Source organism: Catharus ustulatus, chromosome 3 (assembly GCF_009819885.2).
Source record: "Catharus ustulatus isolate bCatUst1 chromosome 3, bCatUst1.pri.v2, whole genome shotgun sequence".
Classification (NCBI taxonomy): Eukaryota; Metazoa; Chordata; class Aves; order Passeriformes; family Turdidae; genus Catharus; species Catharus ustulatus.
Window position 1 is genome coordinate 65,478,220 of NC_046223.1, and position 24,944 is coordinate 65,503,163.

Here is a 24,944-nt window from a genome sequence, read left to right on the forward strand (position 1 = left end):
CAGCTACATATTGGCCCAAAATGCTGTTCTGTTCCACAACAGAAGCTTTATATTGCACCTTTATGTCCCTTACTACACAGATATTTCTACTCTTCCAGTCTCAGCTCAGTACACCAAACACTTGGGGGCTTGTCAGTAACAACTCAGCTTCCATTTCCCCTCCCAACTCAGAATTGTTTCTCAAAACACCTACCCTGCTTCACAAGAGCCCTGAAGTCCTCTGCCCTCTGTCCCATTCTTTTTTTCCCATGTGTCAGCCTGAGTGTAAGTTCACACATCACCTCTGTGCTGGTAGCTCCCAATGTCTGCAGTATCCCCAGCACCCTTCTGAGCAGTAACTTAAATTTGCAGCATGTTGCTCTAAGATGTCCAGCTAAAGCCCAATGTAGCAAGAAAAAGGGGTCCTAAACCTCCCAGCCTTACACCATTCTCAAACCTTGCACATGACAGAGCAGAGTCATTCATCATATTCAGACCCTGTCATATTTGATTTCAGCTGCTCTCAAGCCCCACACATCTCATCTCTTTTTACATTCTGCAAATTCTCCTTGCATGGTGTTGCTTAGACAATGTGGTTGAGAGTGTGCTGCTCACCAATGCAGCAAATTGTCTTTTTTTCCAAAAACACAGAAGTGTGGCTTTCCTGTTTTTCAGGGAAGACATCCCTGCTGCAGATGCATGTTTTTTCATCTCAGTCCTCATGTCTGCTTTCCTAGCCTGTGATTTAATGAAAGATTAAAGACTAGCTTATGAAAGTTCACCACGGCAACTGCTGATGTAATTGGGAACTGGATTCCCAGTCGGGGCTTAAAGAAAGATGAAGACTATATTGATAATTGACAATATTTCTGACATTACTTATCTACCCAATTAAGCCACAACTCCACGCCACTATATATGCTCAAAACTGAATGAACAGAAGACGTAGCACCATTGATATGCTTAGCTATTGGTGCTACATAAAACTAGCCCACAGAAATTAACTGTTCATGGAAGGTGTAGACTATTTACTCCTTTCTTATGAAGCAGTAGAAAAATAGAATTATTCATGCATCTACTTCATTATGTTATGCCTTTAATAATTCTACTGAAAAAAAAAGTATGTGCATTCTTCCTCAGAAAGCAAACCTAAATGCTTCATCCTACGAGCCATAAAATGAAGTAAGATTTTTTTTATTCATGCAATTCCAAGCACATTCAATCATTGAAGGAAAGGAGACACACTGACAGCCTGGACAGCTTTGATAGTAATCATTGTCATGTTTGCAATCCTTTAGGGAAGAGGTAAAACTTTTGTCTATGTACCAACACAACAAAAAGGACATTCAAAGTAACCAGAGCATGCATATGTTCCCCTTCTGACTCTTTCTGAAACAAGTTGCTGCTAAAATGCCTTCATGGTAGTTTCTTGCTTGCTTCATCTCCTACAGCAGCCCAAAAGCAATGTACAAAGGGGCAGTCAGCCCATACATGGAGATACACTCAGTAAAGGAGGATATCTGCCACAAACTCATAATTTTCAGGGAAGGCGAACAGGGGCCTGTTCAGGACTTCAGTAGGTTTCATGAGGAAAAAATGCAATTAGGGGAGGAAGCAAAGGTTGATTACACAGATTCAAGAAACAATAGCAATAAGCACCAACAGTTATGCTTCACGTATCTACTGTGATTACAAGTATTGTGGTGACAGGAATGAGAATGGAGGTAGACAGACCCTCTTCTTTCCACATTTAAGTGAAAGCCATGAGACCTGGAACTGTGCCTGAGTACTGGACACACAGCCAAGATGCTCGGCAGTTCTCCTGCACAGTGTGGCTGCCATTACAAAAAAAGGGGAAGGTTGTCAAAGGGAAGCTCTTAAAAGAAGCCAGTTACAGCCCCCACACAAAACTAAAACAATATGCCAAGAAGATTTAATGGCACAGAGTATCATGAGGATGAAGAAAAAAATACAAAGTAAGGCTCACCTTGCATGTAAGATGCTGCTTACTTTGACTTCATTCCTACAACTTAAAGCAAGAACACACATGGTCCAAGACGTTCCCATGGATCTTCAAATAATTTCATTCTTAACTGGCTCTCACACAGCTGTCCTTAAAGGTCTTTGTGCTACTTTCATTTGATACCACATTGATTTTCTCTGAAGCTTCCTCCTATCATGGCTACCCTGATCAATTAGTGTACTATAAATAGAGCAGTCAGATTCCCTTCACTGGTCTCATTAAATTGCACTCCTGCTGAATTTCTGGTGAGAACAGAATTGGATCATACTGATAGCAATAGTATGAAGACGTCCTAGGGTTTTCCAGAGAAAATCAATTGCTCAATATTCCTAACAAAATGCTTTAAAAAGCATGAGCCAATGGATCTCAGCTAATGCCCAAAACATATGTCAAACCTAGCTTGCAGTTCTGCATCTCTAAACCACTGAAAAATAAAGAATGAGAAAATAAGTGGTTAAGAGCCTCAGGTAGCTTCTCATTGATACATAATCCCTTATCAAGCACAACTATTTAACTGCATCCCCTGGATGGGGTTAATGGAAACATGTTGCTGGTGGTATGCAGTTATCCCATGTAATTCTTCTGGAAAATGAATTAAGAATTTGAGGAAGAACACAGTCTCAAGGCACACCTGGTGCCTGTCAAAGTCACCATATAATGGGGGTGTGCTCACCGACTAAAACTAAAGGGAAATTATATTATCTGGTAAAGGTTAGTTACTCCAGCAGATGTGTGAGAGCTATGATTTCAAAAATTTTCCAATGGTACATCAGTATAGCTTTTAAAATATTGTTTCAGAGATGACATTTTACTCAATGATATTGATAACAGCCATAAATTATGTAATATAATTGTCCCCTTTGAAACATTTCAAAATTTAAACTGAAGGGCAGTTTTTAGGTCTGTCTTCTGCCCAACACCTTGCTCCGTCCTTTCATAATTATCCTGTCTTCTCCTGACATTCCTCTTTTAGCGCCCTCTTTTTTCCTCTGTTAAGCACTATCCTTCAAAACCTTTCCCATCTTGCTCACAAAATGAATCCACATTTTCCCCACATACTCTTTTGCAGGTTGTAAATCCCTGTTGCAAAGGCTGGGTTTATAACTGCACTTGAATTACTGAATGCATCCAGTGTTTCTACATGGACTCACTGTGTCTGGAGCATAATCCATGGGGTTGCTCCATAAAGACCAGAAAGATTCACTGCAGATTTCAGAGGACTGGTTGTACTTTGCAAAGATTTTCTGAGGAGAATGCTGGAGGACTACCAGTATTTGATGATTTGCCCTGGGTTCTTTATACTTTGCATGGTGGCCCTCAGCCAGAAGACGCACTGCTCTAAATTTTACTTTCAGTCAAATAGCTTAGCATGAGATGAAGGCACATCCCAACAAACTCAGAACCTTTGTAGCTAATAAGGCACATTCAGTGCAATGTCAGGTAAGAAGTAATGAAAACTGCAGTTGAAATCCACCTTTAGGGAGCCCCTCTCCTGAATCTCAGCAGAATCATTTTTGCCTTCCAGAAAGTGTTTTCAGTGGTGAAGTGGCCAAGGGTTGAAATCCAGTTCTTCTCAGAAAGGAAGTCCTACCCCAAAAGATTCTAACAGCTATAAAGGATTCATGAGAACCAACTAAAAAGAGCAGGGAAATAACAAATACAGTAATTTCACAATTATAAGCTGCACTGAGTATAAGCCGCACTTCCGGGTGCCAGCAACTTTTCATTTTGTCCATATATAAACCACACCTGATTATAAACCGCACGTTACAATACAGAGTGTGATAAAAGGTATCTATTCTATCACCATCTGTTGAGGGTGGGGACAGTGATCCTTATCTCAACGGCAGATATTCTGCTAAAGGGCCATCCATTGAAACCAGGTCGGGCATTGTTCTTTATCTTTTCACAACCCATCCTTCCTCCAGGCAGTCATTTTCTGCTAATGGCCCATTGAGTCCCACTGTGTGACTGATAAAATTACTGCATCCCACTGGAAGTTGCTCCAGCCAGGGGAAAGAGCCCAACATTTCTTCCCAAGATAAAAACAGAAGTTTTGGGACACTAAGGGAGCCCCTTTCTCCACTGGACTCCAGAGGAAAACCGGATTTCTCCACATCACCACTGGACCTCCAGAGGGGAACTGCACCTTCTACAGGAGCACTGCTTCAACTGAACCACATCTGTCACTGCAGGAGGATGCAACCACCATTTAATGGGACTGCTACCAACACCCTGCCTGACAGGGTGTCAGGTTGTACTCTGACTTTGTCAGGGTTTGGGGTTTGTTTCTTTGTAGTACTGTATTTCTATTTTAATTTCCCTAGTAAAGAACTGTTATTTCTAATTCCCATATCTTTGCCTGAAAGCCCCTTGATTTCAAAATTATAATAATTTGGAGAGAGGGGGTTTACATTCTCCATTTCAAAGAGAAGTTCCTGCCTTTCTCAGCAGACACCTGTCCTCCAAACTAAAACAGCAACTTTTTGTTCTTTGTCTGTATATAAACCGCACCTGATTATAAGCTGCACTTTGGGGTCGGACCAAAATTTTAGTCAAAATGGTGCGGCTTATAATCGTGCAATTACTGTACATCTGAATACACAATCTTTAATCACTGATTAAAGACTGCATTTTCCAATGACATTGCGTGATATTAGAATCAGTCCTATAAAATAAGGGACAGGAATACATATTTCATAGTCAAAACCTGCGCTGTGAGGGACAATGTAAAATGTAACCCAAAAGAACAAGGAAGCACCTCAGCATAGCCAGAACTGTACTGATCAAGATGCTGACATGACACTTTCTCAGTGTCAGACACTGAAGTGAAATTCTTTTTTTTTTGGTTGAATGTAAATTCATTTTCCTCAAAAAGGACAATATGTTCAGCCACCTTGGATTTCAGTCCATACCCACGTTTGGATATTCATAATGTGTAAACAAACATTATGACTCAATCCTTTTCATTACAGAAATCACTGGAAAAATTACAAGCACTATTTCATATTCCACATAATAAGAAGGGATGTTTTTTAAAGAATATGTTCTGATCATCACAAAATATGCAGGAAAAGACTACAGAAATGCTTTTTGGGGAAGGGAGCTTTTTTTTAGAATATTATCCACATTGGAGTATGATTCTTAAGAAAGAATTAATACTTTTTTTTTTCTTCAGAAATACAATTTTTTTCATTTGCTATATATCTAAACTTTCAGCTCCTGAACACCAAAATGCCACTTATTTAAACACTTATGCTTATTAAAACATACAACAAAAATTGAATTTTCTAAATTGTTTTATGATCAGGAAACATGAGATGAGAGAAACTATCACCAGCCATATAATTTCACATTTTTTATGGTGCTTCCCCCAGAGAAGTTTCCCCCAGTTGTTTTTAAACATTAGTGAATTATGACAGCAGTGTTCTTCCTGCACAGCAATCACTTATAAACAAAGTCAAAATTTTGCTTATAACCAAAGGCAAATTGGATTAATAAAAAATGATTGTCAAAGGAGGTGAACACTTGCTAAGGATTATAAACCAAAATCACAAAAAAATACGTTGTATAGTTTTGCTGATGGAGCGCTGTAAGGCTGTGCTGGCAGAGGCACTATATGCATGGGCAGTATGTGCAGAAGACAGCAACATAAAGACAACTCTGCACAGCCTTAAAAGATCACTGGGGATTTATTAGCATAATGGAAAATAAAGGTTAGACTGGTTTCAGAAAATAATTACAATATGATCCAGTGTATACTTTTGAGGAAAATGTGAAATGCATATATAAAATGGATTGATAAATTGGGCAGATAAATTGAAGACTATTAAAAAATAGATTTAGGCTATCCAAATAAAGAGGATACCACTTATTTTCACATCTCACTATCTCCAGTGCTGAACAAGTCAGGAGGAACATCTCCAGGTCCTGATTCCAAATCACTGCTGCTGCAGATAGGTACTGCATCAAAACAATTCCTTTCTATAGGTTACTGAGAGTCACATACCAATCCCTGCTTTGAACCCAACAGCACACAGTGAAATAGCAAAGGGTTTTATAGGAGTTGACATTTTGAAATAGAAAAATTAGGACTAATGCCGAGAGGAAATCTGAAGAGCAAGAAGTCATAGAGAGGTTTCCAAAGAATGTGCCAGACCTGCCTTCAAGCTTTTAAATTAAACTGTGAGAAGCACTAGAAAATATAATGCACAGGATAATCTTCCCTTAGCAGGAAGGTGAACTATGCTCTTAAAACATGTCTTCTGTCGCTAACATTACAATTTACAACAAATTAGTTTTATTTCTGAGTAACCTTACAAGGAAGACTACTATGTATTCCCTTTATGGCCTTAAGATACTGACGAAAAGAGAAATATTTAGACCTTCATTGAGAAAAATCACTTTCAAAAATAAATAGATATTTGAAGCTGAGGAATTGTTACAAACATATAGTTGTTGAACTGTGGTCTACCAGAGACAACAGAAAGTCATTCACAGTGACAAGAATTAATTGTCTATACCGACTTTGTGCTATAAGCCCTTCATGTTTGTGCCACCTTAGTATTGTATTAGTTTTTTTGCCTAATCAGAACAATTTAGTCACTCTCTTTAGTTAATGCAGATAGATTCAGTCTCCTGATAAAGAGAAGAAAAACAGAACAGTAGATAGCATTTAGCAAAAGCTCAAGAAAGAAGTAGCCTGCAGGTACTGTAGTTTCTTCTATTTTCTCTCTCTTAAGATGCAATTATTTTATTTGGATATTTTTCTCTGTTGACAGAATTGATGGAAAAATGTCAACTATGAGCATTTTCATTGGTTTCTACACTAACCACATATACTTTGTTGAGTAGAAGAAAACATCAGATTTAAAAATAAAAATTCTTCTTTTTCTAGATCATGGCATGTCATTCCAGCAACATCCTCTGAAACACCCAATGTCTCTTGCCTGGCCCCATGAGCACCAAGCCACATGTACCAAGCAGGCCAGCTGCAGTGTGAAGAACTAAAAGGAGTGTTTCCTTAACAGTCTGGTGCCTAAAGGTCTCACTTGGTATGTAAACAGATCAGGACTCACTCTCCAGTGCTACCTTCATGAGAGGTATGAAGAGCAATGGGAACACCAGTTAAAGTGGAGACAGGAAGTTTGAAGGTGATTGGAAATCAGATGTGGAGAGCATTTGGCCAGTGAGATCACAAAAGGTTGAACTCTCCCAAGGAGTCTAAGAGGAACTTAATGTGCCATGCAGCCATCTCTGCTGACTGAGGTTTTGGAGGATGCCATCACAATAGAGACCAAAAAAAAACACATCAGTGATGACTAGTGCAAAGTAAGACATGTCAGCAGGAGTGGGTTGAACTGGGGAAACAGTAGGACTGTGGCAAAGCCTGCTCAGAGCAAAAAGGGCAGGAGGAAGGAGCAGAGGAGGCTATGCCAGTTAGATCAAAGTGCCTGAACAAAAGCCAAGCTCCCCACAACTAATCACGCCTTGCTTACAGCAAATATCTGCAAACCACTGGCAAAGTGCCCTCTGTCCTCCTTGTTCAGGTTCACCTGGAGGATGACAAGGCAGGCAGATACTCTGCTACCTCCAGCAGCAGTGTTTGGAGGGTGGATATTTAACTCCAACAAGCCTCCTTGCAGTTTTCAGTAAGATGCCACAGAGCTAAGTTTCTGAGGGGGGCAAAGGTTAGTTTAGTTCACTGCTTCTTCTCATTTGTTTCAGAGGTGGCAGCCCACATGGTACTATGTGCATTCAAAGAGAATCTAATGAGAAGCTCTTAATTTAGGCAGACTCAGACTCCTGGCTTGGGGGCTCAAGATCAAAAAACTAAAGTCTTGAATCCTTCTGATCAAAAATAAATGTCAGCTGGACTCCAAATATATAAAAAGTGACTGAAAATGAGACCATAGCCTATCACAGTGGGCACCCCAAATTAGAAAACATTTAAGAGTAATCTTTCAGTGGAATTATTCTCAGTAGGGGATAGGAAAATAAACAGAAAAAAAAAGATTATGGTATCCCCTCCTCTTTAAAGTGTGTTTGTGAGAATACATAAATCAACAGTCCAAAGGCATTCAACATTTTTTTATGAGCATCATAAGATAATCTAGCAAGGAAATTAATTATTCTGTCTTCAGATAACAGGTTAACAGCTGGGACCACACTGAATAATGGCTGTGTCTCTATATACATGCCTGTTTGTAGCTGAACTCGAGCTCTGGTCATAAAGTCCTTTCTCACCCAGCAGGTTAAGCCCATACAGACAGCAGGTGAGGAGCTAGAAATAACAATCACTTCCAGTCAACCCTGTTTCCACAGTAAATTGCTGCTAAGCCTTTTCACGGCCCTTTTACAAGTGAGGAAGACCAAATGTAAGCAAGCTCTTGAAAATAACAAGCTCTTAGGAAAAATATTCCATTTAACTGCTATTGCTACAGAGCATGAGTTGAATTGGTACAAAATTGTGCTGTTTACAAGCACATCCCTCTGTTCTCTGAGAAGTCCTAGGCTCAGGAGACCCCAGCATTTACAAAAAACTTAATTATTTGATAAAAAAAGACCCAAAACCACCAAAAAACAAACAAACAAACCCCTAAATTAAATTATTTACTAGACTTCCTGAAAATGGAAGATACTCCCATTACAAGCTTGAGTCTGACAGTTTTTAATATTCTCTTAAGCAATATGCAAAGTGTCAGGATCTTGTTCTCAAAAAATGGTGGAAAATTCAAGCACTGAGTGAGAGGTGTGTATGGTTTTAAGTCTGGATGCAAAAGCTTTTAAAGCTCTATTTTGTGTTTTTCAGCTCACTGCTGCTCACTGCTAGTACTAACTGTTCCTTCAGCTCATTATTAATCATCTTATGCACTGCACAGAGCATGGGACCATGTAATTACATGATGTCACAATACTGTTTTCAGAGGCATCCTTAGTTCTGGAAGTTCCTGTCTCAGGAATCCTTGGCACTGCAACATGCTGATTGAATAGATGTAGTCCAGAACCAGGTGGCAAAATTTATGCACTATCTGCTCGTTGAGCCAACCCTGATGTTCAGCAAGATTCCCTGCAAGACACTGATAGAGTTCACACTTAGAGAAAATGGGAATAGGAAGTCCTCTCACTTTTATCACCGGACTGTACATGGTCTGTGTCTGGTATTTCCACCTTGCACTGCTGCAGCAAATCTGGTTGGGGATGTTGTTCTTACAGCTCACAAGAACAGCTGTGTGAAAGACGATTTTGAAAGTAATTGTAGCTGCAAGGATCCTGCCTTCATTTACTTTCTAGTTTGTTTTCATTTTTACAGGAGCGAGTTTGTTTTAGCTTATGAAGCCTTCCTCTGTTACAAAAAACAAAAAAGGACACAGCTAAAAGCCCTGCCTTGTCCCTCATAACACTACCACTGTTTCTCCCAAACACTCTTGTCCCAGAAGCAAGAGTCTTCTGTCTCCTGCTACAATGCTGACTGTCCACATATGCTCGACTCCCCATTTAAATGTACATCATCTTTTTTCCACCAGCTTTTTAACTAGAGGAAAAGCATTCATACTCAGCCACCAATAACTAAACAGTTTTGCAAAGCATTGGGATGTACAGCCTGCCTGAGTGAAAACATGCATGTAAAAAAACTGTCAGGCATGCAACTACTATTATGCACCAAATAGAAATCAATATTTAAGAAGGAATTAGTGGCCCAGGTTTTAGAATACTAAATATCAGTTAATCAGTTAAAGTGATTCATGCATACCTATAGTGTTCCATTTTGCAAAACTCAATTATAATTACCCCCAAAGTTGAGTGTCTGAGTTAATAATAACCCAAACTTTCAATATAATTTTCAAATTGAATTTTCAGTTTTTGTTTTCATCTACCTTATGAAAACAATGCTGTCTTGATAATTAGGGAAAAAAGAAGTCCATATAGGGGCTTATGTAAAAAAGGACTGTCACCAAGAAAATAATCATACCCTGAACCTCCTCCCTCTTTCTGCCTAAGTGTTCTCAACTAGGTGTTTTGGCAGCAGGGGTCAGGGCAGGGCCCAAAGCAGTAAAATAAAAGGTAAGTTTTCAGAATGGGGTAAGAGGAGTGCAATATATAACACTTGACTTAATTATGCCATGCCAAAAGTCCTCCTAGCCTTTTATCCTGTCCTTAACAGAGGCCAAAAAAGAGAGCTTAGAGCAGCTAAAACTTGAACTACATATATGATTATTTCCACACAGCATCCACCTCATCTCCAGCTTCGTGCAGCCTAAGGAATTCTGAACTTTGATTTGGTTTTTATATATTTACTAATCTTTAGATCATCTCTCTTTTCATTTTTCCTAAACATAGCTAAAATTTAAGCATCCAGAATTCCTCATGGCACAGAGTTCTGCAAATCACCCAGATGTTGTACAAAGGTGTCTTACAAAGAGCTAGGCCTCCTCCTAGTATCACCTGATGATACCCATTTTTTAAAATGTAAATAACAAATGACATCTGCAGCTTGTCCACTCTCTCCAGCCATTCATGATCTTGTTTGTATCCTGGTCTGACCTCATCAGGGACCACGCTTTAAGGAGGAGGTTAGATTTGCCGAGCTCCTGAGGTCTTTTCCAAGCTGAATTATCCTATGATTCTGTGGTTTTATAAATTTCTGGACTTTCTTTCTGTAGTTTTTCTTCTTCCATCCAGACAAATTCCAACCAATTTAATTGTTCCTTATACAGAAACAATCTGATACATTTTGGGTTTTTCACTCAGAGTTCATCACTGTATACGGAAATTTAGGACTGGTTTTCTTCAGAGCTCTCAAAAGTTCTCTCTTCTATGGAAAAAACAGCTGAAGCACACAGATTGCAATCCATTAGTGGCGAAGGAGGCAAAATTTTATGAAGTTTTTGAAAGACACCTTATCAGGGCACTCAGGTATTGAAGCACACGACGTTGTAGCACTCCTTGCTTTCAGGAACACAAATGCTGAGAATCCTGAGCTTCTTCACAAGCCCAAAATCAGTGACTGGCTAGAGAAATCAATGAATGGGGGAAAATGGGCACCCAAAAAGCATCACAAACTCACAAACATCCACACATTGAATACGCTAGGGAGAGTCAACACAAAGTCCTAAAGTTGAGGCATGTGTTTCAGCTCTCAAAAAATGTTTTCCTTCTGACTTTACACTAGGGAAGGTGCAGGAGCTCTAAGTGCAAATCCTCCTTCTCACTGATGAGGAGCAACAGGAGTGCTGTAGACACAAGCATCTGCAAGGAAGAGTGTTGCTCCTTTTTTCCAAAAGCACAGAGCCAGTGTGTGAGCAAGGACTTGAGCATCAAGAGCCCCAGCCAAGTGCCCCCACCTCCACATAAAGTGTTCTTCTTGTCTAGCAAAACCACTTGTCCTACAAATCAGCACTGACCTACACTGCACCAATTGTCTGGTTAAGCACTGTTGCGATGGGTATGCTAGAATTTCACATCAGATTACAGATAATCACTGTCCTCTAAATGACATGATCAAAAGTCTCTTTTCCTGGTAATAGCTACCTAGGAAGTTTTTCTAATTTATACAACTAAGTTTGGGGTATGATTCTTTTCACACTCCTGTTTAACACATATGCAGACAAAGTATACACCAGAACTCATCTTCTTCTATACATTAGAAAACTGTATATTTACTTATATTACTTTCAAAATCAATTTCCTAAATATTAAGCCATTGTGAAAAGCCAAAAAATGACACAGCTTGTAAGGTCTTTGGTACATACCATAGTGAGAATTCTGTTCACCATGGAAGCTAAGCAAATATAATGCAAATTCAATAGATTTCATTCAGGAGGCAAAGGGATTTGGTTAACACCAAATTCAGTGGTCACTAATCCCACTCTCACTGTCCTCTTCTGCCTAAGCAACTCAAATATTTAAATTCTCCAAATGGTAAAGTTCAGCATCTTGAGCCCTCCTAAATCTTGTAAGCCAAAGCAAATTTCATTTCTCTGATTAAATAGAAAGTATTTACAAAGATCATAAATAAACAGTGTGTGTGAGTTGTTCTTTTTCATTCTACCTGATTAAGCACTTTTTACTTTGACATCATTCAGAATTATGTTTTTGCTATGCATTTTCCCCCAAAATAAAAGGCAGTAATTAAAATGCCTTTTTCTTCTCTCTTCTGGAGCATTTCATGCCCACTTTTGCATCTCTGCAGTAAACAGCACTGAAGACAGTGGCCACAAATGATGCTGTAGGTGCTGACCACCATCAGACTTGGAATATTTGAAACTACAAAGTTGGGGAAATGGGTAAGTTAAGTAAGCCAATGGACTTCTCCTCAGTTCAGTCATGAACTAATGGATGGCAGAGGAATGCAGAATCTCAGAGCCCACTTGAAGTTTAGTAAGTCACCCTTCATATTTTAAGATGCAATTATTCACTGCAGCTCTCCATAAAATAACCATCTCTGGATAACACCCAAAAAGAAACACCAACATTTGAAAACAGTCTATTAAAGTATTTATTAATGTTCTAAACCAGAAAACAATGGCTAACTTTGAAAAAAGCACAAAAAAGAAAACAACTTTGAAAGCAATACAGGGAAATGCAGCACTTCTAGAGCACAGGCCTCACTGTTGCCTTCTAATGTAGTTGTGAAGATGATGAAATCACACTGTTGCATAAGGAAACAGAAGAAAATGAGAACTGAGAACTTTGTCTCATGTCACTACCCTTCTGTGTGCAACAGCAGGCTGAATACTAGTTGAACCATTTCATCAGTTAGATCAAAACTCTACATTACTGCTATACAAGTTTCTTCAAAAATCACACCATCACAGTGAAAAAAGTTCAAAGGTAAGGTTGTTATGTTGCTTTATGAGTAATTAAAACGTATAAATGTTAGAAACATCACAGAGGAGGAATACATGTCCTTCTAAAAGCAAGGCACACTGCCACAGGAGTGAATTACAGGTACTTTTAACTTGGTTTGTGCAGAAAACAACCACTTCAATAATTTTAGTTTCTCATTTTAGTAAGAATAAAATACCATAGGAAAGAGATGTAAGTTATGCAGTATCCTTTCACCAATGTGCCTGTGCCATGTAAAGTGCATTTACAATGAGCTGAAAGAAATTTAAATCACTACGTACTCAGTCCCAGAAGCTGCAGCTCAGATTAATTTTGACCCAGAAAAAGAACCAAGCACATGCTGAACTCTGAGTAAATAAATAGATAGTCCCAGCTGTCCAATCACAGGGCCCCACACTTTCATGACAAATGATGTAGCCTGTCTCTGAAAGAATCAACAAAAAAAACCAACCTGGCATGGCAGCAGCAACTCCTATTTCATTAGCCCTGTGCATAATTACAACATACACTGATTACTTCCAGCTTCCTGTTGCAGAAGCTACCATCTGAATTTACAGAAAGCCAGTCACTTTGGAATAAAGACAAAACAGTTACCTCATATTTATAGCAAGGAAGGAGCCTACACATCAGGAGTTACTGCAGTTAGCTGACTGAGTTCACACTTCTGTCACAAGTAGCTTGCCTGTACACCCACACCTTAAGGTGTTAATAGCCTTGCTATTCATAAGTTGTTGGAATTTTGTTTTGTTTCGGTCTTTTTTATCGACCTAGATTTGTAATGACATGCAAAATGAAGTAGAATTAGGAAAAGGAAGAAAATAATAATGTTACCTGAAGGCCCTCTATGGCTAATCTCAGCATGCTTGGTGTGAGCTTGGAGGCCTGCTTGAAAGTGAAGTTGCTCCAGTCTATAATCAAAACAAATCCATTCACTTGCAGCTCAGGGTCTTCTATCATGGCTTCTAAAGAAAGAAGTATGGCACGCAAAATATCCACCAGGGTGTACCTGAGAATGGGAAGAGGAGATGTGGTTAGGAAACAACCAACAACAACAGAGGTGGAGAAGAATTCTCTGAGTATTCTCCCTTCGTCAAAAGTTTAAATCAAAGAGTGCAAATGTGTCCTCAAAAGCACCTAAAACTGGGAAATCTTCAAAAGTTCAATTAGTTGAGCTCATCTTCCGGAGCAGGGTTATGTACCTATAGACCATCAGCCAGCCAGAACAAACCACAAGACTGTAACATGATGACTGGAAAGGCTGACCTGGAACAGAGACTTGACAGAGCACAAGGAATAAAACAGGTATTTATTGAAAGGATACGCCTTGGGCAGTGCAAGAGCCTGGCCAGGGCTACACCCAAGTCAAATCCAACATGGATTCAGGTCATGAGTCTCTACACTTTTATAAGTTTTGGTTCATCCACATATTGGTGTCAATTGTCCAACCACAGCCCCAGACGATGAAGTCTCAGCCCCCTGGCTTGCCCCCTTGATTCTCTAGCTAGAAAGGAATTGTTTTGTCTAACCACCCTGTGAAGAGAACTTACTGACACACCTAATATGAAGTTTCAGAGTTACACACTAAGCAGAAGAGAATTTGAAAAATATAAAAGCTAAAACCCAAGGCAATCACACATCAAAAACAAATTCAAACTCTTCTGTAGTATCCTAAGCTGTTTCAGTATCTTTATGTGTAATGACATGTCTGTATAAAAGCTTCTACACAAATTGTATTTTTCTAAAATCATAATGATAACAAAAACCAAGACTAATACCAGAAGCATAGATCCAAAGTTTCCTCCTACATTTTTCAAGGAAATGAAATAATAGGTCCTACAAAATTATCAACTAAAACCGGGAATTTCCACATGCTCTCCTTATCCCACTCTCTGTGTAATTTTTTCTCTTAAATCCAAAACTTACAGCAGGCTGTTTACTCAAAGATCTTAAAAGCAGAAACTAACACACACTAGGGCTTTGAGGTGTTTGTCTGCTGAAGATGCCCCTGCTCATGGCATGAGAGTTAGAAACAGATGAACTTTGATGTCCCTTCCAACCCAAATCATTCTAGGACTGTAGGGCTTTTAAACAATTACCAAAACAGACATAAATTTGCCAGCCCACACTACAATATCAAGTGAGGTACTAGAAAGTTAAACCTGAAAAAATGAGAAATACAAATATTCCAGAAACGAAAGAGTTAAATATTCAGTGTACAGATATTTTTAAGCAAGGCCCTTTAAATGTCTCCCATGATGGTATCAAACAGAAGTTTTCAAAATTGTGAGTCCCTAGAGAGTTCTTCACCATTCTGTGTATGTAGCAAAGAGCATGCATGCCTACTAAGAAATTACATTAAATAATACTGAATTCAACTTGTTTTAATACAATGAGTATTAATGAGTTATGTTCTGTTGTGGACATAACTGTATTTTGAAAATATCTGCAAAAGGAAATAACACAAATGAAATTAATCTGTTGTAGCTGACTCCTTACATCTTTCCATCTTTGTTCTTTTTTTTTTTTTATTTTTCATATTCACTCGTCTCCTTTGACCTTTTCTGAGAATTAACTCTTTTCTAATGCTTTACTTTTCTGAGATCTAAGTTTTACAGGAAGTTTGGAATGCCTTGGTCTGAGGACGATTTTGACCACAGCTCTTACAAGGAACAGACATTAAAAATGTTCAAATTCTAAAATTAGCCTCAACTGTAATTGACATTTAGGTTGTCCCATTCAAAAGATCTCATTCTGCAGAAGGGCTCCACAATGCAGAACCCTACATTCAGTCCCAGAATAAGGGTCCCAAATTCCTGACATACATCTCTAATGTCCTCCCTAAGGAGTTTAAGGAGACATCACATGCCATGGATTAAGAGCTTCCTAGTGGCACAAGATTGCTAGAAATCTGGTGCATCAGACATAAAGATTCTTTGTTTATGAGGCCAGTCAGCTCTCAAAGACTGATACGTAAGTGTTACTTACAAGATATATACATGTAAACAGAAATACACCTAATTATGTGTTGAATTCATTTAAGTCAACAGGAAAACTGTCAGGCAGTGATGGGAACAGGATTTCAGCTGCACAGAGAGTAAATAACAGTCACAGGGCTGGGTCTCCACAAATCTGTGGCATATTCACCACCACCATAACTCCTATTATAGGTCCGCTAGTGTAAGAAACACAGTCCACAACAACAATAATATTTATGTTTACTCACTGAAAATAAGAGAGAAGTCCTGCACAAAACAGGTCTGTCTAAAAGCAAGCAAGAACACTTTCTGCCAGAGGGAGGTATCTGAATTATTCTTAAAGTCTAAAAAGCTATATCAGGAGTACACAGGGACATGTCACTAATAATCAAGCTTCCCACCCCAAATACCCTTCAGGGCAATTAGATGAAGATAGGAGCTATTCTTCCTTCTGTATTGGATCTCTTCTTTTGGTTTCAATACCTTACTTAAGTACAGACAGAGCACCAGAAAGATAGACAAATCCATTAGTGAGTATTTAAAGCAGCTTTTCCCCTGGAAACATGCTAAGGCAAGCCAGAAATGTAAACCTGGTGTGGCAGATGAAATCTTAGGTGGTGCAAAACGCTGAGTATTGAAAGTATCAGTTGCGCAGGCCAAGCAAAAAAAAACATGATTGAAGAAACTGCCTGGAAGCTTTCACACAGCACAGAGTTCTTTGTGTAAAGACTCATCTTTAATCCACTACAGCCCCACATTGTCCAACATTTCACCTCACTGATACTACTGAGTGTGCCAGCATCAGGATGCAGAGGCTTTGCCATAAAATATACTCCACCCCTGGCTGGACTTTAGGGAAATTAAAATCCTTCGTAAAAAGAAGTTGTGAAAAATTACTCTGGATATTGTTGCTGAAACTTTTATTCCACACTGAAATTACTTTCCATATAGATACAGAAATATGACAAGTCAAAAGTGAGAAAAACAGGACAAGCTAGTGAGTGTGAAAGTCCTGCCTTTGGTCTTGCCTTTCTACTTTGAAGGAAAAGAAAAAAAAATACTAGCCCTTAATTTGAAGAGACTACAGTGGAGACTACAGTCTGAGAGGAAGATGGTACTGTTTTATACTTACCAATCTATGCCAGGTAAAAACATGCATTTAGGGAACAGCAAGCCACTCATTTTGCCCTGGCACAGTTTTTTAACGACTTGTCCCAGTGCTGTCAGATATGTAGGGTGTGCTAGGGCCCAGCTGGCTGCAGTGCATGTTCTGTAGCAGCCTGAAGTTAGGCTGAGAATAAATAAATCCTAATTTATTTATGGCTAAATCCAGTTGCATTCACTTGTTTAAACAGACTCTTATGGGACATATTGTAGCTAGCAAGATAGCTAGCAAGATATTACTAATGGCAAGGATAATCAAGAACTCACAGTTAATTTAAATGCATTTAATGCCTTCCATTTATAGAACCATGCTTAATTCAATGGAAAACTTGGACAAGTTTTTTAGTTCAGTTATTAATGTGTGTAACAAATGCTGGAAATATGTTATCACATATATAATGCACTCTTAATGTTCCTTTTTTATGTGAGTCCTAATTTGAGGCTGACTGAAGCAGGGACTGGTGTGTGAGACACACTCAGCTACCTCTTGAAATTTTTTATTCAGGTTGACTTGAAAGTAATAGAACCTGAAAAGGTGTGAAAAGTTAACAGCCACACTGATAGTGAATCTTTCAAATGCTTTGGTAGCTTTTGGCTACCATTTCTACCCCAACAGTGACAGAGCTTTGGAGGGAAGTGCCTCACTGGGTCTTTATTTGTCAAGAAAAAAAGACCTCAAACAATATACTGAGCATCTCACTCCCTTGCAATTTAACAGTGGCAGCAATTCCCCCTTTATAAAAAAGAAAAGTTATATGAGGTTTTTTTTGTCAGACATGAACAGATTCAACGTATTTCCAAGGATTTCTTGGGAAAACAGTCTGGCAGACACGGCTATCAAATCTTGGTAATACTTCACCAAGACCTTTCACCTTTACCTCTAAGTTATGTCGTCTACACATCCTCTTGTACGCATCCACTGTCATCTCCACCAGACCAACATAAAGAGAAGAGACAGGGAGAAATCAGGGTACAGATGTCTCATGTCAAACTCAGCTGTGTCAGCTGTTTTCAATACTTTATGCTCTTGATGATGAGTGGCATCAACCATATCTTCTGTTTAACCAGCTTCTGGTTCCAGTCAATTCACTTTTGCCCTAAATAACAGATAATCTGATTTAGCAGAGCTTCCCTATTATCTCTGCGGCTATTTGTTATCTCCTCCCTAAAAGAAAGAAATTTGAAGTAATTTTGAGAATTAAGACTGAATGGCATGAATCTGCTTCTCAGGATGCGAACTAGAAGAGATAAATGGTAAGTCTCCTTTGCCTGAATTGGAGCCATATGTCTCTTGAAGGTCCAAAACACAAAAAGAGTACAGTCTGTATTTTAAGCTCCTCACCATTTGGACAAGAAAAGGCTTATGTCAAATGAACTCTTGTGTCACTGTGATTTAAAAGAGAAAGCTGGTGAAGTCTCTGAGCCATCATCCCATCTCTAAGCTACTGTTCTGCCTCAATATTTTTAGAATTTAATCAAAACAAGATCTCTCAAGATACACAAATGATGAAATGATGCTTCATATCTCCTTGGTTTGTCAGTTTGGGTACAGATTTGAACGATGAAAAGATGGGGGATTGAAAGTTGTCTTATGGCTATTCTGCTTAAATAGTGACAGCATGCCCTGAGGATACCTTATTCTAAAGACAAAAAGCACTCTTACAACAAATGCATAGAAAAAACAGAAATAATTTCAAATACTTTACCAGCTTATCTTTTAGCTTCATATTTAATACCATTCATTATGATACATATTAGCCCAGTGTCTAACAGTCACAGCCACAGATGAAGATTCGCTGATCTAAATTTTACATTGATCAAAAAGTTGCCTAGCCAAAACTCCTTCAGTCAAAATACAGGTGGATGACAGGCAGATAGGGTTACCTGGGGGAAAACTAGGAAACAATGAAACAGCATCAGTCAGCAGGAGTAATGTAGAAAAAAAATGAGTGTTTACACTAGTTAATAGCAATCATTTGGAAGACATAACTTCCAAACAAAAATTGACTCTGCTAAGCAATTTTTTACTGTTAATATGCTACTACTATTAGCATTGCCATTTATTTTGTCATACTGCCTCCATCAGAGCTTGAAAAATACCTTGCCATCTTGTTTGTTTTTTGTAGTGAGCTGAGGAGCTACAGAAGTTAAACTTCCATTTAACAGGAGGAAAACTTTCTAGCACTTGTGCACGTGAAAGCCTGATTTTGAAAGCAAACCCATGGACTCAGTCTTTGGCCTGCTGTAAACTGTCTGATGCAACAGCAGAGCCAGCAGTAAATGAGTGCAGGGGATTTCCATATTCAGGATGGTGTGAGCTGACTGGGTCACTGTGACACCAATAGAACTAGGTATCATTGCACTTTTCCAATGCTCTTTCTGGGGAAAAACCTGAGAAAATTAATACTGGAAAGGTTTCAAACACATAGCATCAAAATGGACTGATATTCCTGAGGAATGTGTGTCCAGGTGCCAGGAAGCATACAGAAGATCATGCATGACAACAGATCCCTTGCAGCTGAAAGCTGAAGTTAATTGCACAATTAACTGAAAAAAAACTCGCCAGCTGGACATATTAAGAAAAAGTGAGTCTTCAAATGTACATAGACACCTACAAGCCAAATGTAGCTAAGAATCAACAATCTGGAAGCTAATAGGGAAGGTTGATCCCGCCCTGAGTGATATCCAGCTTCCTGGCAGGAATACCACTGACCTTCACTTCCCCCATAGTACAGACAGGGTGGAGAGCTAGGCTGCATCCCACTGTAAATCTGCTGGGCTGTTGAGCACGTTATCTTTCACCTTTCTTTTTTTTTGTTTGTTTGTTTTAAATACATGTCTGATTGGGTTGTTCAGATGGCAGGACATCTGGTACAGTTTTCAGGCCCTGCTTTAATGATTTAACATCTAGTACACAGGCTTGTTTTACCACAGGAATTTTTTGCCTCCCACACTTTTCTTTCTAATTGGAACTATGTAAGTCATAGGCTGACAGTGCTATATAAATCATCTCTAGTATGTCTGCTATTCATTTAAATAACAAATTGGAACTTTTTATTTCTAATTGTTACATCCTGGCCATAATAAGTTGCACATATATGATAAATGTGGAGGCTTGCTGTGCTCTATTAACTTGGTTTATGAAGCACACAAAGAGGGCCTAACAAGACAGGCTTCAATAAGTAATCCTCCTATTGCTGCTGTAAGAGGAGCACTAGCTTATGTACTGCAAGATCTCAAGTCAGCTAAGGCATAAGCTTGAGACATATTGCATAGCAGCCCGGGCATAAGTTCCACAATGCTCCGTCCCCAGGTTCAGCCACTGAGCATCAGATAATGGAAGGCACTAAATTAATTAGGAAGGAAAGTGACCTAGCTCCATTCCCAGATGTGTCACTGACTTGTCATGTGCCTTGGAGCAAGCCACTCCCCACAGCTGGGCTTCAGCTCTCTCTGCTTTGTCTGAGTGGTCTGTGTGAAAACAAATCCCTCGCTTTAGAGAAGAGGCGTGCCGTGAGCATGCAGCGCTCAAAAGCAGTAGGCAACCAATTGCAAACACGTCCATTAAGTACTCTAGTGTACCCCAGCCACTTTGCCATCATAGCAGAAATAATATTCATCATACTGATAGGAGTTCATGAAAAAAAACCGCAATAAATTTATTGCTGTGTGTACTGAGGTCACGTACTTTAAATACCAGCATATCCAACATCAAGAAGAAAATAAACCTATTCTTTCTACATGGCAATTATTATTTTAAATGCTATTTTATCTCTGCACTTGAATTCTTGGTATTATTTTGACTAGGATCAAGTCAAGTGATATGACAAGTGTCACACAATGCTTTAAGATTTTTTCATTTACAAGAAACAACAGTATACAGTAGGTCATTACCCTTAACAAGGGAACTTCTTCATCACAGATATACAACTTAATAAAAATCTTAAACATCCATTTCTCTGCTAATTCTTCTTTCAGGGATTTTTAAGAGTTTCTGGAGTCGTTTATAAAATTAAAAGTTGACCTGGTCCTTATGTGGGAAACAAGGTCCTTATCTGGGGAAGGAAATACACTCAGCACGCCACAGCCTCATCACCACTGCTCTACACTCAGTTTTTCTGCTCCATCTGCTAGAAAAGCAAAGCAGAAAAAGGACACTGGCCCCAGCTCTGCATATATTCATTCACCCTTTCTAGTCATTACTTTGGCTGTGGGTTGTTTTGATTTGTGCCGGACAGCTTTCCCCTAGTCCCTAGGCTTGATTCATGGGTTAGCAAGGGACAGAAACTTCTCCCATGGACAGTGTGGGTGTGGCTGCCGTGTCTGGAGGAGAGGAAAGCCAAGGTAGGCCAGCATCCCTCTGGACAGAGACCTGTCTGTAGCTGTAACACCAGCCGGGGCAGGGAGCTGTGGGAATGCTCCCTGCCTTGGCAATCCACACAGCCTGCAAGAGGACAGCTAAAGGGCAAACTTAAACATGCATCTCCCCCAGATTTTGTCCTTTCTATCCACAATGACAGTTGCTTGAGTCCCCCCAAAGGTTTCAGCTGAGCTGAGGGTGTCTGCACTGAGCACTCAGCACTATGTTGACTGCAATAAGAATGGCAACTTACAAGACTCTAAGTTTTCTCACTAAAAAGTGTTTCACATCCTAAACCTGCACTCAGGTTAGGAGCCGAAGTAAATAATGCAGTAGCCACAGAAGTAGGTTTTAGAGAGTTTAAATGTACTGAAATCAAGCCATTTTTATGGATATAATTTTAGACTGCAGAAGAAACTGAGCATGACACCCCCACAATGTATTTAGAATAAACAAATAGTGTCACATAATATTAAGCCAGATGCTAAAAAGGGCTTTGATGGAGACAGTTCTTGGGTCACTCTACTAAATCATCTTCAGGTTAGAGTAGTCCCCAGGAAAAGATCAAGAAACTGTTCTAGAGACTAGTCTTCAATTTGCTATCAAAGCTTTGTTTACTTGAATCTTATTATGCAGAGAATTGACATTTGGAGCAGCATGCGTGGAAAAAGAAGCGGTTACAGAAACTTCCATCCTGGCATTTCCAGGTGGCTCAGGAAGAGCTTTCTTCAGCTGAGGGAAAGGATTTAGAGTCTCAGCTTCCTGCACAGGCAAACTTTTCAGCTCAAAATGCATGATGGATACTCCTGTTCTACACACAGCATCTCCCTCTTTCTCCCATGGCACCTGGGCAGCTCCGTGTGTGCTGAAGCAGAAAGACCAGCCAAGAGTGCAATCAGCCTTTGTCTGGGGGATAAGCACATCATCTACGTACCAGCTCACTTTGGCTGAGGGGAGGCAGAAGGGTGTAAACCTCCTAGCAGACAATTGAGAAGAGCACCCCAGCAGTGTCTGCTTGCCTCCCAAAACGCACACCACAAAGGATGAGCTGGTTGAAAGGGCCCTAAGTCACAAAACGTATCACTTCTTTATCCTCTGCCTTCCAGGCTACTGCCCAGCCCCCTGTGGGCAGCGCCGGGTGTGTCCCTGCTGCCCACCCTCTCTCCCTCTGCTCTGGCACGGCTTTCCCACGCATTGCCGGGGGTAGAAGGGGTTCGGGTGGGCGAGTGGCTCTGCTTTTACCTGCTCTGGTCCCAGTTGGCAGCAAAAAGGACGAGGATCTTCCTGCCGTAGTGGTCCAGGTTGGCCAGCCCGCCGGGGAAACCATCCTTCAGCGCTTGCTTGATGCCCGGGTCTGTGGCCTTGAAGCTCTTAAACATGTCCAGGTTTTGCTGGCGATATTCAAAGTATTGGGCCAGGAGGCGAAACGCCTCGAAGTGCTGAAACTTCCTGGCCCGCAGAAACCGCAGGATGAAGGCATCGTCGGTGCGGAGAAAGCCGATGTCCGGCCGGGTGATGACCATGTCCCGCACCTCCTGGATGTCCTGGTGCAAGGTGTCGGGGTTCTCGTTCAGCTCCAGCCGGGCTTTCTCCAGAGTCTCCGGGGAGAGACCTGCCTGCAAATGAGTCATGGCGCTGCCCTCCTCCTCCTCCCCGGCTCTGCTGCCTGCGCTCCTCAGCCTCCCGGCCGCTCGCCCCCCGGAGGCGGGGTGCCCCGGCACGGCTGGCCGCCGCTCCCCCGCCCCGCCGGGCCTCGCCCCGCCGCTGCCCGGCCCCGCCGCCGCGGCCAGTCCGTCACCGCGATGCGAGCGGCTCCCAGGCAGCCGGGTCCCGGGGGGGCTGGCACCGAGACTGCCCCCGGGCTGCTGGCGGAGGCGCGTTATCTCCCTGACATAGCGCCCTCCCCGCCGCGGGCTCCAACGCGCCGCATCATCCCCGCAGCCGGTCCGCGGAGGCGCCGAAACCCGCCGGGAACGGGGCTGCGGGCTGCCGGCTGCTGCTCACCGCCCGCCCCCGCCGGTGCCGCTGCCGCTGCGGATCTCGGGCAGGGCGGCAGCGAGGAGCCCGGTCGCTAGGCAGGGCGAGCGGCGCCCGGGGATGCTCCCCTGGCCCGGGGCTGGCAGGGGAGATGCTCTCCCCGGAGCAGCACCATTTACGTAAGATCAGCGCTCGCCCCGCTTCAGAAGCGTCTCCCTGGATCTGAGGGAGGGTTAAGGGGAAAAAAAAAAAAAAAAATAGCACCACCACCACCAAACTAAAAAAAGCCAGCGAGGAGGAGGAAAAACGATCCGCAGGTACTTCGCCGGTACTGCCGCCGAAGCGCCTCCCGCCCGGAAAGCCGAAAGGAGCCTCGGTCTGGAGGATGCTCGTGCCCCCCTCCCGCGCCCTCCTCCGCTCCACGCCCCGGCTCGCAGACGGCACAGCCGGCGCGGGGCTGCCTGCTGCGCGGCCCCGCCTTGCGCGCGCGCCCGCTCCCGCCTCGGGAGCGCGCCCGCCGCGCTGCGCCCCCGGCCGCGGAGGCAGCGCGGGCCCGGGCGGGCGCGCCCCGCCGCTCCCCGCTCCCCGCCGCTCTCCGCACCCCGCGCCCCGCCGCTCCCCGCACCCCGCCGCTCCCCGCTCCCCGCGCCCCGCCGCTCCCCGCGCCCCGCCGCTCCCCGCTCTCCGCACAGCGCAGAGCGCAGCGCAGCCCACGGGTGCGCGGAAGAAGATGGTGGTGGCCCGGTGCGGGGCGGTGGCCGGGGGGCTGCGGGGTCAGGGAGGCCACGCGTAAGCCCCCACGGAGCATCCCGAGCGTCCAGTCTCGGGGCCGTGACAGCGGCGAGATGTTGTTCATCAAGATGTGGTTTTCCGGGCAATCCTCTCTTGCGATTGAATTTTCTAACATGCACTGTGAGCTTAAAAATCTAGGAATAAAATAAAGCAGCCCTCTTTTGTGGCTTCGTGTTGGATGCTGCGTGTCTTTAGTTGCATTATATTGCAAAGGGCAAAACCACCTTGCTTCTGTGTGCAGAATATTTCCGTGAGGAAAGGTGTCTTTTTTCATGCAGGAAAGTTTGATGCTGCAGTCTCTCTTGGGGAAAAGTTTCCACTGAAAAGCATTTGACCTTTATCTGTAGGACTGGACCTTCCCAATGCAAATACACCTGTGAAAATCAAGCTTACGCAAAAGACACGGCAAACATGGGAAAGCCTGCAACATGTTCCTCCTCCTCCTTCCTATGGGAAGGGCAGCTCTTTGGTACTGCATTGGGTTCCTTTCCCAAGGTGACAAAGCCAGAGCACACAGGCTGAGTTAATGAAAAGGCACTGAGGTCACTGTTCCATTGAGAGGGTATGCATGGGGAATACACCAGAATAAAGCAGCTGGGCTCATAGAAACATTTCGGTGATAGTCTGCGTGGTCTGCAGGCCATCACCAGGTGCTTGGCAGCAGGAGGGAGCCCTCTGCAATGAGCAAGGTCTAAGCAGTGAGCAACGCTTAGGTACCAAAATTGTCATTCATTTGGAGGCTGAAGAGAGTTTTTCAAGTTTACTGGATTTTATATGGGTTCCTGCACTGGGACCAAACTTCCCATGTCCTAGCTTAAGGGGAAAC

The 24,944-nt window shown here is 41.9% G+C and overlaps 1 protein-coding gene across 1 annotated transcript in view; it reads right to left on the minus strand.

The window, feature by feature from the left end:
• CLVS2 (clavesin 2) overlaps positions 1-23,791 on the minus strand; it is a 58,718-nt gene extending 34,927 nt beyond the window's left edge. The window contains exons 1-2 of the mRNA XM_033054705.2: positions 22,592-23,791; positions 13,682-13,856 (exon numbers count right to left, since the gene is read on the minus strand). Coding sequence (XP_032910596.1) covers positions 13,682-13,856; positions 22,592-22,980 — 564 coding nt within the window. The 5' untranslated portion in view covers positions 22,981-23,791. The remainder of the gene's footprint in view (positions 1-13,681; positions 13,857-22,591) is intronic.
• Between the last annotated feature and the right edge of the window lie 1,153 nt (positions 23,792-24,944).